Below are 16,793 nucleotides of genomic sequence, written 5' to 3'. Positions count from 1 at the left end.
CAGAAGAAGAAGAAGAAGAAGAAGAAGAAGTAGAGAATTTTACTGTACTGAACGTATTGTACGACCTGCTTTAGACACACAGGAGGGAAGATTTTATGACCGCGATAAATGAATAAATAATAGAATAATAATACATCCTCTATAAGGTTTGACTAGGCAGGAGCTGTTGCGGAGGAATCATAATATATTCCAAGTTCATGTATATCATCCACGTAGAGGGTGAATCACATTAACATTTGCACCGCAAGTACTGTGAAAATGGAAAATGTTATTGATGTGCGGTTTTCACAGAATGGATTGATAGGCAGGGACTCGTATTGTTAGCCAATCAACAGAGTGTAATAATACTTGGAAAGCATAAAAAAATGGCTCTGAGCACTGTGGGACTTAACTTCTAAGGTCATCAGTCCCCTAGAACTTAGAACTACTTAAATCTAACTAACCTAAGGACAGCACACACATCCATGCACGAGGCAGGATTCGAACCTGCGACCGTAGCGTCGCGCGGTTCCAGACTGTAGCGCCTAGAACCGCTCGGCCACGCCGCCCGGCTGGAAAACATATTTTTAGTGCAGAGATACATTTGTTAAATGGAACAAATCCCATCGACATTAACAAACTAAATATAGAGTAAATTAGAATGTCAGTGGTGTTTGTTCCAGGATTCTAGTACGAGTCATTTTTGATGAATTCCCATACTGACGCCCGTACAGTATCTGCAGCAGTACACACTAAGGAACAACGCAAGGGTACAGATTAGTTATGTGGATTCTGACCAATAACGAGACAAACAGGTTGTATTCAAAATGACCACCGGCAGCGCCAATACTCGCTTCCAGTCTTTCATGTACTGACTGCTGCACATGTACTAAAATGACAATGAAGATGTCGAAGCAGGCTGCAGTAATGCGTAATTGCATATCGTCTGGTGTAGTTGGTACGTCCTTGCAGACATCGTCTTTCAGGTTTTCCCCCCAAAAAAACGTGTTATGTATGAGGCGGAACTATCATCATCATCATCAGTTATCTGCTATATTAGCAGGTCATTTGCCTCTCCATTTTCTGCGATCCATTGCTTCCTTCTTAAGGCTGCTGTATGTTGTACCGTCCATCATGTCATCCAGTATCTGGAATCGCTTCCTTCCTCGCTTCCTTTTCCCTTCTACGTAACCTTCTAAAACTGTTTTTACCAGTCCGTCATTCTTTCTTAATATATGCCCAATCCAATTTCTTTTTCTTCTCTTTATTACATCTAGTAACTGTCTTTTCTCTCTCACTCTTCTCAGTACCTCTTCATTTTTTACTCTGTCCATCCAACTTATTCTTTCCATCTTCCGCCATGTCCAGCTCTCAAAAGCCTCCAGCCTTTCTCTGTCTTTTTTCCTCATAGTCCATGTTTCAGCGCCATATAGAAGAACACTCCATACAAGATATTTTATGAGTCTCTTTCTGAGTTCTCTGTCCAGACCGCTGCAGAAGATTCTCCTTTTCTTATAAAACGCCTCTTTTGCCATTGCTATCCTTGTTTTAATTTCTGTGGTGCACTTCCAGTCGGTGTCTATCCTGCTTCCAAGATACTTAACTACAGGCCTCATGAAAAAAAGGGTGACCCGGCTGAGTCACGCAGTTTGACTCTTAGTCTGATCACGAGGTGTGGCCATTAACTGCACGCGTTGATAACGTAGGCTGACGTGAGGATCAATGAACTACACTTGACGGGATGTACCTGGAACATCTTAGGTGATTAGACAGTTAGTAGACAGAAATACAATTAAATATTTAGCTTTAATTCAGCATCGGCGGTGAACGTCGACCTTGACTTTGTACAATTATATTTACAAGTGCAGTTATAGACTGAACTGCGAATACTTCTTTACAATTCTGATTGCTTCACACATATAGATCAATTGTCAATGCTGAACTGTATGTGGCGCCTGGCTAGGTCGTAGCTACTGACTTAGCTGAAGGCTGTGCTAACTAACTAGTGCCTCTACAAATGAGATCTCTGAAGCTATAACAAGTGAACCATTCCTATTAAAGTCGGCTGTTGAACTGGTCAGTGCGCTAGCTCGTCTCGAAAGACCAGCCGAGTGGCGGCGCTCGGTCTGCTAGCGTCGACAGTGGCGACTCGCGGGTCCGATGTGTACTGGCGGACCGCGGCCAATTTGAAGCCCACAACCTAGCAAGTGTGGAGCCTCGCGGTGAAAAAGTCTACAGGCGTCAAATGCGGGGAACGGGACAGCCAAGATACAGGTACTCCGTGTTCAGTTCAACGATTTGGACACAATTCGTGAAGATATGCAGTAATACTTCATGCACTACGGGCTGGGCAACCATCAGGTTGGTACTACAGGTCCCTCCTAATCTGCAGAATAAAGTCTACTAGCATCCGCGGAAGATGGTCTGTTAGGAGGCTGCGACACGTGAGCATGTTCAGGGTTCCGTCTATAAAAAACGGGCCTGTGAACTGACATTTCACTATCGCACACCACAGCTTTACGTTCCATGGACGCTAACGTTCCACCCGTCGAAGACAACAGGGATTGTTAACAGACCAATAGTGCACGTTTCGGCGCTTTACCTGGTCATGATTGGTAAATGTGGCTTCATTGCTTAACAAAATACATGGTACGTCTGGATTATCCCATCTTAATGTCCATGTGCAAAAATTAACACGATTCTCATGATCGTCTCCATGCAGCTCATAATGAAGAGAGACGTGACAGGGATGGAGAACACATAGGACACCTTCGTGACTCATGCCACTTCCTCATGCGATTGCGCGGGAGCTAAGGCGCGGATCAGCTGCTACGGCAGCAGGAACAGTAGTTTCCCCCTCTTCTGTCGTCACTTGCTTTCTTCTGTTACGTTGTCTAGGTGACACACTACCACTTTCACGTGACTGGTTGAAGACATTGATAATTAGCTGCCAACATGGTTGGAGTCTATTGGAATATATGGCAGTATAAACAGCACAAGAACGCAGCGTATTTCCCTATACTCTTCATACACCGTGAGCATGTCGGCTTTTTCTGCATTGGTGAATTCCATCGTCCACTCACAACCTACTTGGCTCAAATGACTCTGAGCACTATAGGACTTAACTTCTGAAGTCATCACTCCCCTAGAACTTAGAACTACTTTAACCTAACTAACCTAAGGACATCACACACGTCCATGCCCGAGGCAGGATCCGAACCTGCGACCGTAGCGGTCGTGCGGTTGCAGACTGAAGCGCCTAGAACCGCTCGGCCACAGCGGCCGGCAGGGAAACGAACTTTTGCAAAGCATCCTCAGTGTGTGGACATGAAGAGGGCAGAAGCTAAAAACCTGGCAGATGCATCGACAGACGAACCGTGTTGCCCGATATGCTACCTAGCAGTGTAGGAACTGAGTAAATAATGCGTCGTAGAGGACATTGCAGTTGCTAAATCATACAGAAATTCTGTATATGCCTTTTACTGGTTGTATACGTAGGATCCCATCGTTTACGTTGTTCACAACACAGGGAATCACTAATCTATCAATCCATTTCATAATGATTGACCCTCCGATTTTGAGCTCCTGTTCTCGTTTCATCGCACAACAAACATCGATGTGTCTTACCTTGCCGGAATCATGGATATGTTTACTTTTATTTGGTGTATGAATATTAATTTTAGTTGAAAGGGAGACGACATACGAAGTAATATTTAAGAGAAAGTGTGTTTTTTCCGAACGTTTTTTTGGCGAGTGGTAAGTTTGAAGAGCCACTTCGGCCGGCACAACCTACTGCTTGGCCTGTCACACACTAACTGACCAGCAGGTCGCAGTGAGCTAAAGGAACACGTAAGCATAGTGTAAGCAACCACGCAGGCTGAACAGCACGAACAAGTGTCGGTGTGGGAACTTTTTAAAATACGATATCTCGTAAGCGACTCGCACTAGAATCCTGCAACAAACACCACTAGCATTCTAAGTTACCCTACTTTTAATTTATTAATGTCCGTAGACATTGTTCCACATAAAAAGTGTACGTTTGCATAAAAAATACATTTCTAAGTATTATTACAATATGTTTATTGGCTAACAATACGAGCTCCTATCAATCCATTCTGTAAAAACCACACATCATAGCACTTTCTATCACCGCAAAATTTGCGCTGCAAATTTTAAGTGATTCACACTATATTCGTCCTGACAGCGCCGAGATTGGAAAAGATGTTATATTTGAATGTGTTATTGTACTATTAGCATGTTCTGAGCACAGTGTTCCGTTATTTTGATAACCTCTTTACTGTTCTGTGGATCCCCAAGCAACTGTGCAGTAAAGCTGGGATCTGCCCTAATTACTGCCTTTTAACTTCTTGGCGTGACGTGAGGTGTGCCTCACTTGTGCTGCAGTGGACGGGCTGGCGCGCAAGCTGACCAACCTGACAGACCGCCCGATAGACATCTCCCGGCTGGCGGATGGCTACAGGCAGCGCATGCACAAGCCGCAGCGGCTGCTCGGCCTGCCCGCACTCGATCCCCTCCGGATGGACAGCATGCCGCTCAACTTCGACAGCGACATGGCCAAGTAAGACTCTCTAACTTTTTCTCCCGGCCTCACTGCAGTCGGTAAGAGTCTACCTTCCACTCTGGAATATATTTTGCCGGCCGCTATGGCCGAGCGGTTCTAGGCGCTTCAGTCTGGAACCGCGCGACCGCTACGGTCGCAGGTTCGAATCCTGCCTCGGGCATGGATGTATGTGATGTCCTTAGGTTAGTTAGGTTTAAGTAGTTCTAAGTTCTAGGGGACTGATGACCACAGATGTTAAGTCCCATAGTGATCAGAGCCATTTTTGACTACGTTGCACTTTCCTGGAGCAGAGACGCCAATAAATTACATGCACGTATCGATCTGTGCAGTGTCACAAACAATGCCCACACTGAGCACTGACTTCAAAACTTGCTCTATCCACTGACATGTGTTGCAACCATTTCTGAAACCCCGGTGATACGGGTAATTCCGTACATTTCATACAACCAGTTGTTGTCGACCACGTCGTCTGTATTTGACAACGACGTATGGACAATGCACTAGTTGTGCACGACATTGACTTCACTCTCTCACATTTCAAACAGAAATACACTAACATACACTAGTAATTCATGTCAAATAATTAAATTAAAAGTAGGCACCGTCCCTCAACTACGAGCAAGCGTTTATAGAGGTTTTCTCTGGTTGTAAGGCAAATGCTGCAGCTGGAAAGCCTGTTCCAAAAGTTTCCAGTTGGCACTTTCTTCTGACCCACTACCACCTCGCCTGCTTCTTATTGTTGTTGTGGCCTTCAGCCTAAAGAATGGTTGATGTAACTCTCCGTGCTAGTCTATCCTATGCGAGCCTCTTCATCTCTGCGTAACAACTGCAGCCTACATCCGTCGGAATCTGCTTGCTGTATTCAGGCCTCGTTTCCCTCTACAATTTTTATCCACAACACTTATCTCCAATACCAGTTTCATTATTCGTTGATAAATTGAGATGCGTCCTTTCATACAATCCAATCTTTTTGTCAGTCTTGTCGTAAATTTATTTTCACTCCAGATAGATTTAGTACAACCTCGTTAGATCTGATTTAAACAACTGATCTTCAGCACTCTTCTGTAACACCGTACATCAAAAGCTTCTATATTCTTCTTGTTTAAACTGCTTGGTCTGTCGTATATATTTCACTTACGCACACTGATCAGCGAGAACATTATGACCACCGACCTACTATCGATAAAACTCGTTCAGGCGATAGCAGCGTCATCTGACAAGGAATAACTACTAGTTAGACACACGCAAAGTGCATGTAATATCTCTGGTACCGCGCGTCGCGGAATTTGAATCCGCGCCAGACGTCATGGACGTCGAAGACCCCTAGAGGTGTCTGCACCATCGCACCGTAAGCTGTGGCGGCGCTCGCCTCCTGGCCCGCTTTTAGTGTGGGGGCGCCACAGTGAAACACGTGGTCCCAGCGGCCAATAGCGGCGCCCCCGACACAGTACTTAAGCACCGGCCTCTCCCTCAGCCATCTCCTTTCCCAAGGTGGCTTCCATCAACTCCCCCTCCCGGATGATGCCCTCTCTCCCTCCATTTACCCCTCCTATCAACTCTGATCCTGACCCCCCTCCTTTCCTCTGTCCTTTTCCCGGGTTCCCTCTCCCCCCCTTCCATCCTCTTTCTTCCCCACCTCCCCTCTCTTTGCCCCCTTCTCTCCCCCGAGTCCTTTTACATTTCCCTCCTCTGCCTCCTCTCATTCCATCTCGCGTCTGCCCTTCTCCCCCTTTATTAGTCCTCTCCCTCCTTGGTTCCCCCCCCCCTTTTCGTTTTTTCCTCTCCTCCCTCCTTGTTTTTCCCCCCACTCCAGGTCCCCCCCCCCCCATCTGCCTAGGATCGGGAGTGCCATCTTTGTGCCGCCTTTTTCATGGAGTGTTTTACAGTGTGTTTTTCCAATGCGTGCTCCGTGTTGTGTCTTTTGGGAAGTGTAGCGAACAGCCATCATACTGTCGCTGGGTGTGCTTTTTTTTTATCTCTTGCAAACAGAAACCAGACTGTCGCCATGTTTTTTAATTGTGTGTCTACTATGTTACTTGTCTGATTCCTGTGTATTTTATCAACATTGCCAACCCCTTTTGCTTTCTGTTTTAACTTTCCGCATTTTTACGCCATTTTACACTTTAAATCACCATTTTATCGCCTGTTTTTCCTTGTTTCTTTCTTCTTCCTTTTTTAAACAAAAGTCTGTAGGCTGTAGAGCAGTGTAGTAAGCTGCAGCCAGCCCGCCCCCTTCGGGGGGAATTGAAAATCAATAAAGAAAAAAAAAAACCTCAGCCATAAAAGTCTGTAGGCTGTAGAGCAGCGTACTAAGCTGCTGCCAGCTTAAACACCTCAGCCAGTCAGTCTAATATCGCTTTGCGCTAGACTGCTTACTTCCTGGTTCGTGTACGAGTGGACGAGTTTGTTTTATTGTGACTCTGTTGTTCGGTCTTGTCGTATTCGTTCTGTCCTTCGTTGGTGGTGTCCGTCCTCTTCCATTGTATTGTTGCTCATGGGCCTCTCCGCGGGTCCCGCCGCGCTTTCCGTCATTGCAACCCCGCGACCGTCCTGGTCGCAGTTACAACGATATGGGTGAGTGTGCTGTCTGTGTGTAGAATGGGGAAGGCACGCGGTCTATCTTAGTGTGAACCAGGCAGACTGCAATGGTCCAGAGGCTCAACACGCGAAGTTTGGAACCCGCACGATTTGTAGAGCGTTCTAGGAGTGCTGTGTTGTATGTCTTCTACATGTGGCGAAACATAGGTGAAACTACATACAGACGCCATGGGGTTGGGCGGCCACCTCTCATTATAGATGTAGGCTAGCCAGAAACGTAAAACAGGACAGGCGGCTAATGTGGCGGAACTAAAATTAGACTTTCGTGGTGGGCAGAGCACATGTGTGTCTGAACACACAGTGCACCGAACATTCAGATCGATCAGCCACTGCAGCCGACGACCTATGCACGTGCCAATGTTAACACCATGACATCGGCAACTACGACTAAAATGGGCACGTGACCAACGGTACTGGATGTCTGCGCAGTGGCAGAGCATTGCATGGTCTCATGAATCCCGATACCTCTTTCCTCATGCCAGTGGGAGGGCGCTAATCCGTCGTCTTCCAGGGGAACAGTTCCTTGACACCTGTACTGCGGGACGAAGACAAGCTGGCGGCGGCTCCATTATGTTCTGGGGAACATTCACATGAGCGCCCGTGGGTCCAGTGTAGCTCGTGCAAAGCACAATGACCGCCGAGGAATATCGTACATTGGTTGCAGACCACGTACACGGCTTCAATGTCGATCATATTTCCCGACGGCAGTGGCATTTTTCAACAAGATAATGCGCCATGTCACAAGGCCAGGAGTGTGATGGAGTGGTTCGATGAATACAGTGTCGAGTTCCAGTTGATGTGCTGACTCCCCAACTCGCCAGATCTGAACCCGATGAAACACATCTGGGATGTGATTGAACAGGGCTTCAGAGTTCATCGCCCATCTCCCTGGAATTTGTGGGACTATGGTGACTTGTGTGTGTGGATGTGATGCCAGCTTCCTCCAGCGGCCTGCCAAGGCCTCATTGCTTCCATGCTACGATGCGTCGCCGCCGTTATGCGTGCCAAAGCTGGACAAACCGGCTATTAGGAAGGTGGTCATTATGTTCTGGCTGATCAGCGTACAAGGCTACAAACAAAACACGTGCTGTCAGAAAAGACTTACTAATATTTAAATTTATAATGGATGTTGACAAATTTATATATTTCAGTAACGCTTTTTTTGTATTTCCAGCCTGCATTTTGTTTCCTCTCTGTTTCAGTCATTATCACGTATTTAACTGCCCAAATAACAACAAAAATCTACTACTTTCACCTTCTCATTTCCTAACCTAATTTCCTGAGCATCACCTGACTTAATTCGACTACTTTCCATTCTCTCTTTCCAAGCATTAATCCCGATATTGTGAGGTCTGCTGTTATGGTTACATGGATGTGGCATATTAATTTTAAGGGGTGGCCGTATGCCCTTCCTGTCGCCACCCCATACCCCCTGGGATGGAATCAGTGTACCCCAGTGGTCTGTTCTAGTGTAAGCGAACGTTTTTCAGGTATCTGCGAGTCATGTAATGGAACGTAGGGCTCCAGCCCGGTATTCACCTAGTGCGATGTGGAAAACCACCTAAAAACCACATACAGGCTGGCCAGCACACCGGCCCCCATCGTTAGTCCACCGAGCGGTTTCGATCCGGGGTCAGTGTGCCTACCCGACTCCAGGAAGCTGTGCGTTAGTGCTCTCAGCTATCCTGGCGGGTAATTCGACTACTTTCCATTATCCTGGTTTTACTTTTGTTGATGTACATGTTACAACCTCTTTTCAAGAAACCATCAATTCCATTCAGCTGCACTCCCAAGTCCTTTGCCACATCTCACAGAGTCACAGTGTCACTGGAAGATCTCTCTGAAACTTTAATGCTCTTTCCAAATTTCTCCTTGGTTTCCTTCACAGCTTGCTAAGTGTACAGACCAAATAACATGGGGGATAGATTGCAAACGCTTGTCACTTCCTTTTCAATGTCTGCTTCACTTTCACATTTGTGGCCTGGCACTTGGCTGCAAAAAGCCCTCCTCCACAGTATGGCAGAGCTCTAACAGCCCATTCTACCCTTAGGGCTGGAGTAGGAAGAGTATATATAAAGAAAGAACTTTCAACTTCCTCGTATATTTACTTTTAGAAATTCTGTAGCCCCCAGAAAAATTAGTTAATAACATAGGTAACTGGGCTGTGACAGTACTAGCACCGCCTGCATTGTTGCCAGCTCTCCGTCTGCTACTCCTAAGACGTCATCCATAACGTCATGTATTGTTGCTAGATTTCTCTACCTCCCCCACTCATCTGACAAAGATCAATTGCCCTATACATGTTGTTTCAGAAGTGATGGTCAATATTCAGAGATATGACAAGTATGATCATTCAAAACAAGAAAGTCAAGTAAACAAGGACTCTAAAACGCATACCTTATGAGCTATGAGCAATTCTTGATATTAGATACTGTGAAACAAATCTCTTCTACTGCAAGCTCTGTGCTTTCCATATTTTGGGAAGTGGTAGTATGGACCTAAACAAGAAAAAATGTCCAGTAAACATGTGCCCTAAAACGCATACCTTAAAAGTTATAACCATGTGTTCGTGTTCGCTACTTTGAAACACAACTCTTGGAATGAACAAGTACTTATAACTTTTAAGGTACGCATTGTAGAGCACATATTTACTGCTCCATACTACCACTTCCCAAAACATGGAAAGCAAAGAGCTTACAGTAGAAGAGATTTGTTTCACACTATCGAAGATCAAGAATTGCTCATAGCTCTTAAGGTATGAGTTTTGGAAACCACGTTTACTTGACTTTTTTTGTTTTGAATGATCATTCCTGTCATATACCTGAATATTCACCATTACTTGTGAAACAACCTGTATATACAATCGTGAGAAATTCAAAAACTGGCAGGAACTACAAGATATCCAGGGATTTACCCCACTCTTATGATGTTACTGTGGAAGTAGGGTGCTCGTCCTATGTGTAAACTGCTGAGAATCTAAAAAAATCCAAGTTGGACAAGTATCCTATTGTTTAAAACCCAAGATGGCATACCTGGTGATACTGGCACAGCCTTACAACAGTAGAATCCAAGGTGGTGGGGTTGTTGCATTCTAGCATGGCCTGTACGGTTGCCAGATGGCTAATCCTAAGTATAGAATGCAAGATGGTGTACCTGGTGGATACTGGAACAGCCTGTATGGTTGTCAAGTGTTCTATGTTTGAAATCCTATCCTGGCCATAAATTCAAAAAATCCTTCGGTTATCTACAAAATTACAGTTCTCTTGCCTCAACTTTAAAAGCAGAGCAGTCTGTGTATTTAAATGTCTCCCACTCTTCTGAAATCACATTTTAAACAGCTCTCACCTTCCAAGGTGTGGGCTCGCGGTTTCAGGCCCCAGCCCAGCTGGCTTCCGGGAGTTGTTATCTAGCCCCATGATCGACAACTGTTCAATGTACGCCTGGACGACAGGGTGGTTTCGCGTCACTGCAACCAACTGCGTCCTCGTTTCCTCGAGCAGCCGCAGCCCAAAATGGCGGCTCCTCTCTCTCTCCCATCACCAGCCCCTTCCTAGGGGTCTGTGTTGATGGCCCCTCCTCAGTTGGTGGATGATCTTCCTGGAGATAGCCAGCAGACGCCGGCTGCTAGTCCCGTGCCGCCTCCTCCAGACCTGGGGCAGCTCCAGGACCTTCCCCTGAACCCACTTCCGGGCCCTGTTGGACGATGGGGACGTCCCCATGCCTGTTGCCCAGCCCGACGTCGCCTCGCAACCGCCACTGCTTCGGCGCTCCAGCCGCCTCGTGTGGAAGGTGGCGCCCGACTCTCTGGTGGCCGGGTTTCACCGCCTCCTTTAGGAGGACTTATCTACAGATCAGCCTATGGCACCGGGTTATATTGGTACTTTTCAAAGGGGGGAGGTATGTTATGCCAGAGCAAAGGTAGACCCTGAGGGCCGGCAACCCATATTACACCACAGAGGACTGGATTGTCTATGTCCAAGGCGTACCAAAAGCACCATGGTAAACACTGGCAATTTACATACAAGATAATGGAAACAGACATTCAGAGCACTACTTCCTGCAGGGGGAGCTCGAGCCACCGCCTGCAGGAAGTATCACTACGCCAAAACCTGATTGGCTGGAGACAGCTATTTAGGGGCTAGAACCAGTTCACTCCGGATGCCGTCCTCGTGGACTTCGACTGCTCAAGATTACGTCTTTGTCTCTGAATTGGACTTTTACTAGTGTGTGTGTGTTGCCACGAACCTTTGTGGAAAATTAGAAGTGAACTTTTGTTTGCCTCAATTGGGAGACTCTTACTGGCATCGTCATTGTTACCTTCCCTTTGTTGTTAAGTCATCAACCTTGTAAATTTACAGAAATAAAGAACACACCCGAAGCCAGCCTGAGTGGCCGAGCGGTTCTGGGCGCTACAGTCTGGAACCGCGCGACCACTACGGTCACAGGTTCGAATCCTGCCTCGGGCATGGATGTGTGTGATGTCCTTAGGTTAGTTAGGTTTAAGTAGTTCTAAGTTCTAGGGGACTGATGACGTCGGAAGTTAAGTCCCATAGTGCTCAGGGCCATTTGAGCCATTTTTTAACAACACACCCTAAGTTTGAAACTCAAGTTGAAAACTATGTGCTGTGGAGTAGGAACAGGAGAGGAACAACTCTCTTTATTTGAATAAGCACCCTGGAGTGTCCCTGCGTAGCAGAGAGGTTCCGACAGCAGTCCGCGTACATCACAAAGTTCGCAAGCTTCCACGCCGACCAAGGAGGTCAGCTGTCTCAAGCTTACAGCTGTGAGGCTGTCGTAGAGGCGGGAAAACTCTGAAGAGTTTGACTTTGCCAGTAGTTTTTGAGTTTGTCCCTATTTTATATGTTGGGAAAGTGGCCTATATCAGAGAGGTGAGGGAGGCGAAGAAATACTCCAAAAATCCAGTGCCAAAAGTGTCACAACCCGCTACTAACACATCAAACTTTCAGTTTGAGGCTGTATGCTGTAGAACTCATGACCCGCCAGACAGCGGGTGCCAAAGAGAACAGCAGCATAAATAGCAGGTGTAGTTGTGGTTGCTGTTTGTCTGACTAGGCTTGTTTTGCAGGGTGAGAGGTGAGGCCTGGAACGTGACGGTGGTCGGCATCTCGGACATGCGCGCTCGCCAGCTTCGGCTGCGGCCCCTGTCCTCCAGGGTGGACTTCGAGCTGCTCTTCCCGTCGGTCTCGGCCACCGGCAACTACCGCATGAATGGCACCTTCGCCAACTCGATCCACGCCTTCGGCGAGGGGCCCTTCAAGTAAGTCGCCACTCGAGAACACGAAAATCCTCAGGTGTGATGAACGGCAAGAATGCATTATGTCTTGTACATTATACCGAATAGGTTCCTTTCAGATTACGCTGATACAATAGCTCCCTAATTAGCAATTATATACAACCGCTCGCTCACCGATAGATCTGTACCTACAGATTCGAAAATTGCGCAGGTCGCACCAGTGTTTAAGAAGGGTAGTAGGAGTAATCCATCGATCTACAGACCTATATCATTGACGTCGGTTTTGGAGCATATACTGTATTCAAACATTATGTATCACCTAGAAGGGAACGATCTATTGATACGCAATCAGCATGGTTTCAGAAAACATCGTTCTTGTGCAACGCAGCTAGTTCTTTATTCGCACGAAGTAATGGCCGCTGTCGACAGGGGATCTCAAGTTGATTCCGTATTTCTAGATTTCCGGAAAGCTTTTGACACCGTTCCTCACAAGCGACTCCTAATCAAGCTGCGGTCCTATGGGGTATCGTCTCAGTTGTGCGACTGGATTCGTGATTTCCTGTCAGGAAGGTCGCAGTTCGTAGTAATAGACGGCAAATCATCGAGTAAAACTGAAGTGATATCAGGTGTTCCCCAGAGAAGCGTCCTGGGACCTCTGCTGTTCCTGATCTATATAAATGAGCTGGGTGAAAATCTGAGCAGTTCTCTTATGTTGTTCGCAGATGATGCTGTAATTTACCGCCTAGTAAGGTCATCCGAAGACCAGTATCTGTTGCAAAGCGATTTACAAAAGATTTCTGTAAGGTGTGGCAGGTGGCAGTTGACGCTAAATAACGAAAAGTGTGAGGTGATGCACACGAGTTCCAAAAGAAATCCGTTGGAATTAGATTACTCGATAAATAGTACAATTCTCAAGGCTGTCAATTCAACTAAGTACCTGGGTGTTAAAATTACGAACAACTTCAGTTGGAAAGACCACATAGATAATATTGTGGGGAAGGCGAGCCAAAGGTTGCGTTTCATTGGCAGGACACTTAGAAGATTCAACAAGTCCACTAAAGAGAGAGCTTACACTACACTCGTTCGTCCTCTGTTAGAATATTGCTGCGCGGTGTGGGATCCTTACCAGGTGGGATTGACGGAGGACATCGAAAGAGTGCAAAAAAGGGCAGCTCGTTTTGTATTATCACGTAATAGGGGAGAAAGTGTGGCAGATATGATACGCGAGTTGGGATGGAAGTCATTAAAGCAATGACGTGTTTCGTCGCGGCGAGATCTATTTACGAAATTTCAGTCACCAACTTTCTCTTCCGAATGCGAAAATATTTTGTTGAGCCCAACCTACATTGGTAGGAGTGATCATCAAAATAAAATAAGAGAAATCAGAGCTCGAACAGAAAGGTTTAGGTGTTCGTTTTTCCCGCGCGCTGTTCGGGAGTGGAATGGTAGAGAGATAGTATGATTGTGGTTCAATGAACCCTCTGCCAAGCACTTAAATGTGAATTGCAGAGTAATCATGTAGATGTGGATGTATTATGAGCAAAGATAGGTTGTTAATACACTGGCGAAAATGGGAAGTGTTACACCATGCAGCATCAGTTTGATACTTATCAAATTTTGTGGAGATGCCATCACACAAGGCTATAACATGATTAAACTGTCGATAAGTTTTCTTCGTGTCATTTGCAAAAGCTACAAATTTACCAAAGACAAATCCATTTTCCGCCTTGGCGAAAGTATGAGTAAGCCCTTGGAAATAGAACATCGCCGAAATCAGCTGAGGGTATGAAATAAATGACTGCAATAATAATACAGCTAAAGTGCAAAATAGAATTGTCTTCTGATTAAACCTTCAGTCCGTTCGGAATCGACGTCCAACATCGGTATCAGAATGAGGTGTGACCATCATGGGCATGACTACACTAGTGCACTCATTGCGGCATGGAAGCAAACGGCTTCTGAATCTCTTGTGGAATTCTTGCCATTCCTAAAACCACAACTTTTTCAGTTAATGCAAAACCATTGGACGAAGCGGCATCAAAACGACTACACAACTTGGCAGGTAGAATCTGTGAGACCTTTCGGAAAAATGTCAGCCACACTGTTCCGAAGACAGCAAGGGAAGATAGGCACGAAAACTCCGCACAAACAAGACATGTTCGTAAGCTTCGACGACATGGAAAAAGCGGACAGCAATGTAAAATGGGTGCAAGATGTTTGGAATTCTGAGAAAAATAGCAGTAAAGTATAGGGTAAGACGGGCTGTATACAATACGTACAAGAAGCAAGAGGGAACAATAATACGGGGAGACCAAGAATGAAGTGTTCGGATTAAAAAGGGTGTAAGACAGGTATGTAATCTTCCACCCCTACTGTTCGATCTGTACAACGAAGAAGCAATGAAAGTAATAAAAGGAAGGTTCCAGAGTGGCATTTAAATCCAGTTTGACAGGATGTCAATGGTAAGATTCTTCGATGACATTGCTATCCTCTGCGAAAGTGAAAAATAATTGTAGGACGTATCGAATGCAATGAACAGTCTAAGGAGAACAGAACATGGATTGAGAGTAAACCAGAAAAAAGTAATAGGTTAAGAGGTAGCAGACATGAGAATAGCCAAACCAAACATCAAAATTAGTGATAATGGAAAATACCCCTTGACGGACGAAGCAAAGAGAATGTAAAGAGCAGACTAGCACAAGCAGGTAGGTCATTCCAGGCGGAGAGAAATCTACAGGTATCAAACGAAAGCCTTAATTTGTGAAAGAAATTTCTGAGAATGTACATTTGGAGCACAACATTGTATGGTGCTGAATCATGAACTGTAAGAAAACTGGAACGGTGCTGCAGAAGAGTTTAGAGAATTAGTTGTACTAATAAGGTAAAGATTGAGGAGATTCTCCGCCAAATGGGCGAAGAAAGGAACATATGAAAACATTAACACGATTTTAAGTGATGTAAGTAACCGAAACGTCTCCCATTTAATAATAATAATTTTTTTGCTTCACTTAAAATCGTTGTGAGGCACAATTGCAATTAAAAAGACGTTGCCTCTCATCTTGTTTTGGTTGTAGGGCATCGCCACCCCAAGGAAGTTTCGTCGGGTGGGAAAAAAAAACACGAAATGTAATGTAAAACGTGAACTAGCCGTCTGAAGATGAACGTATCGGTTCGAAACCGGCAACGTCGCTGTTTAAACAAATAAATAGCATTGTAAAAAGTGGCTGGTTACTGTAATCTTCTGTGTAAGAGACAACCTATATAACAATAGATTCTTATTGCAGAAAAGGAAATGAAGAGAGGAGATATAAGAATGCTTATTGAGACATGCAGCAAGGACAGTTGTCATATGATACCTTAGGTATCATGAGAATGTATGTCATTGTTTTGACAAGTTGCTATCGATGTACATGACGAGATTCGCGCATTTGACGCAGTATCGAAGAAGCACCACACAATCGGCTGATGCTCTTGTATCGTACTTGCATCACTCCCCTATCTCTCTCGGCTTTTACAGTCCTCACTGGTCGTGACCCGCACAGCTGCTCTGACTGTTGCGGCTATTCTCTCAATACTGTCCTTCCTGGCAGGCTCAAATGATACAAAATCTGATATCAAATCAGATACTTGTGGTAGTTACACCAATACAGGTAAGACGCTTACATCGAAAATAATATAATATGCACACTTACGTATAACATATAAACTCAGAATTAAACATACCTATACATTTCTTTTCATATGAGTTACATGTCTTGCTGCAGACGGAAGAAAAGGGGGAACCAGCAGAAAAAAAATGCTCCTATTGGAGCTCAAGAATTGCGAATAAATTCCTGTTTCTTTAAAAGACTCTGGCCGAAAATTGGGGTCCCCGCTGCCTCATTCTCCGTTCCTCAGAACCTTTAAAAATTTTCCCACAAATTTTGGCATGCGACACAAATTTTGGCATGCGATCATATTCGCGCGTTTTTATGCTGAAAGAGAAGACATTGTGTTGTAGAAAGACAAGGAAACAATGGCAGTGTGTGAGAAAGAGAGGGATACAGTGATAGGGTAACATAATTCACAGTGACAGAACAGTGCTAGGAAAAGGGTGAAGGTATTAGCAGTAAGAGAGAATAAGCAAGAGGGAAACAGTAACAGTGAGATGAGAGCGTAGTAGTAGGAGGACAGAAAGATGGGGACTGTGGCTGTGACACAGGAGACAATGACAGAGAAACACAAAGAGAAAGTGACTATGAGTTGGGCTGAATGAGTGACTGGGAAAGAGCACCTGGGGGTGGATGAGTATGAGCGACATACAGCAATGGACTAGGAGGTGTGAGTGAGTTACAGTTAGGGTAGCTTGTTGGAGTTTGAGGTGAGCTGCATGTTAAAAAA

At 45.3% G+C, this 16,793-nt stretch overlaps 1 protein-coding gene across 1 annotated transcript in view; it reads left to right on the top strand.

Moving 5' to 3' along the window:
• The window catches only part of LOC124777307, a 151,094-nt gene that overhangs the window by 108,210 nt on the left and 26,091 nt on the right, over window positions 1–16,793 (top strand). Inside the window, exons 3-4 of the mRNA XM_047252662.1 lie at window positions 4,384–4,558; window positions 12,246–12,437. Coding sequence (XP_047108618.1) covers window positions 4,384–4,558; window positions 12,246–12,437 — 367 coding nt within the window. The remainder of the gene's footprint in view (window positions 1–4,383; window positions 4,559–12,245; window positions 12,438–16,793) is intronic.

Source organism: Schistocerca piceifrons, chromosome 2, assembly GCF_021461385.2.
Source record: "Schistocerca piceifrons isolate TAMUIC-IGC-003096 chromosome 2, iqSchPice1.1, whole genome shotgun sequence".
NCBI classification, from domain to species: Eukaryota; Metazoa; Arthropoda; class Insecta; order Orthoptera; family Acrididae; genus Schistocerca; species Schistocerca piceifrons.
The sequence above is the reverse complement of the archived record's forward strand: the minus strand, read 5'-3'. Positions and strand labels throughout refer to the sequence as shown.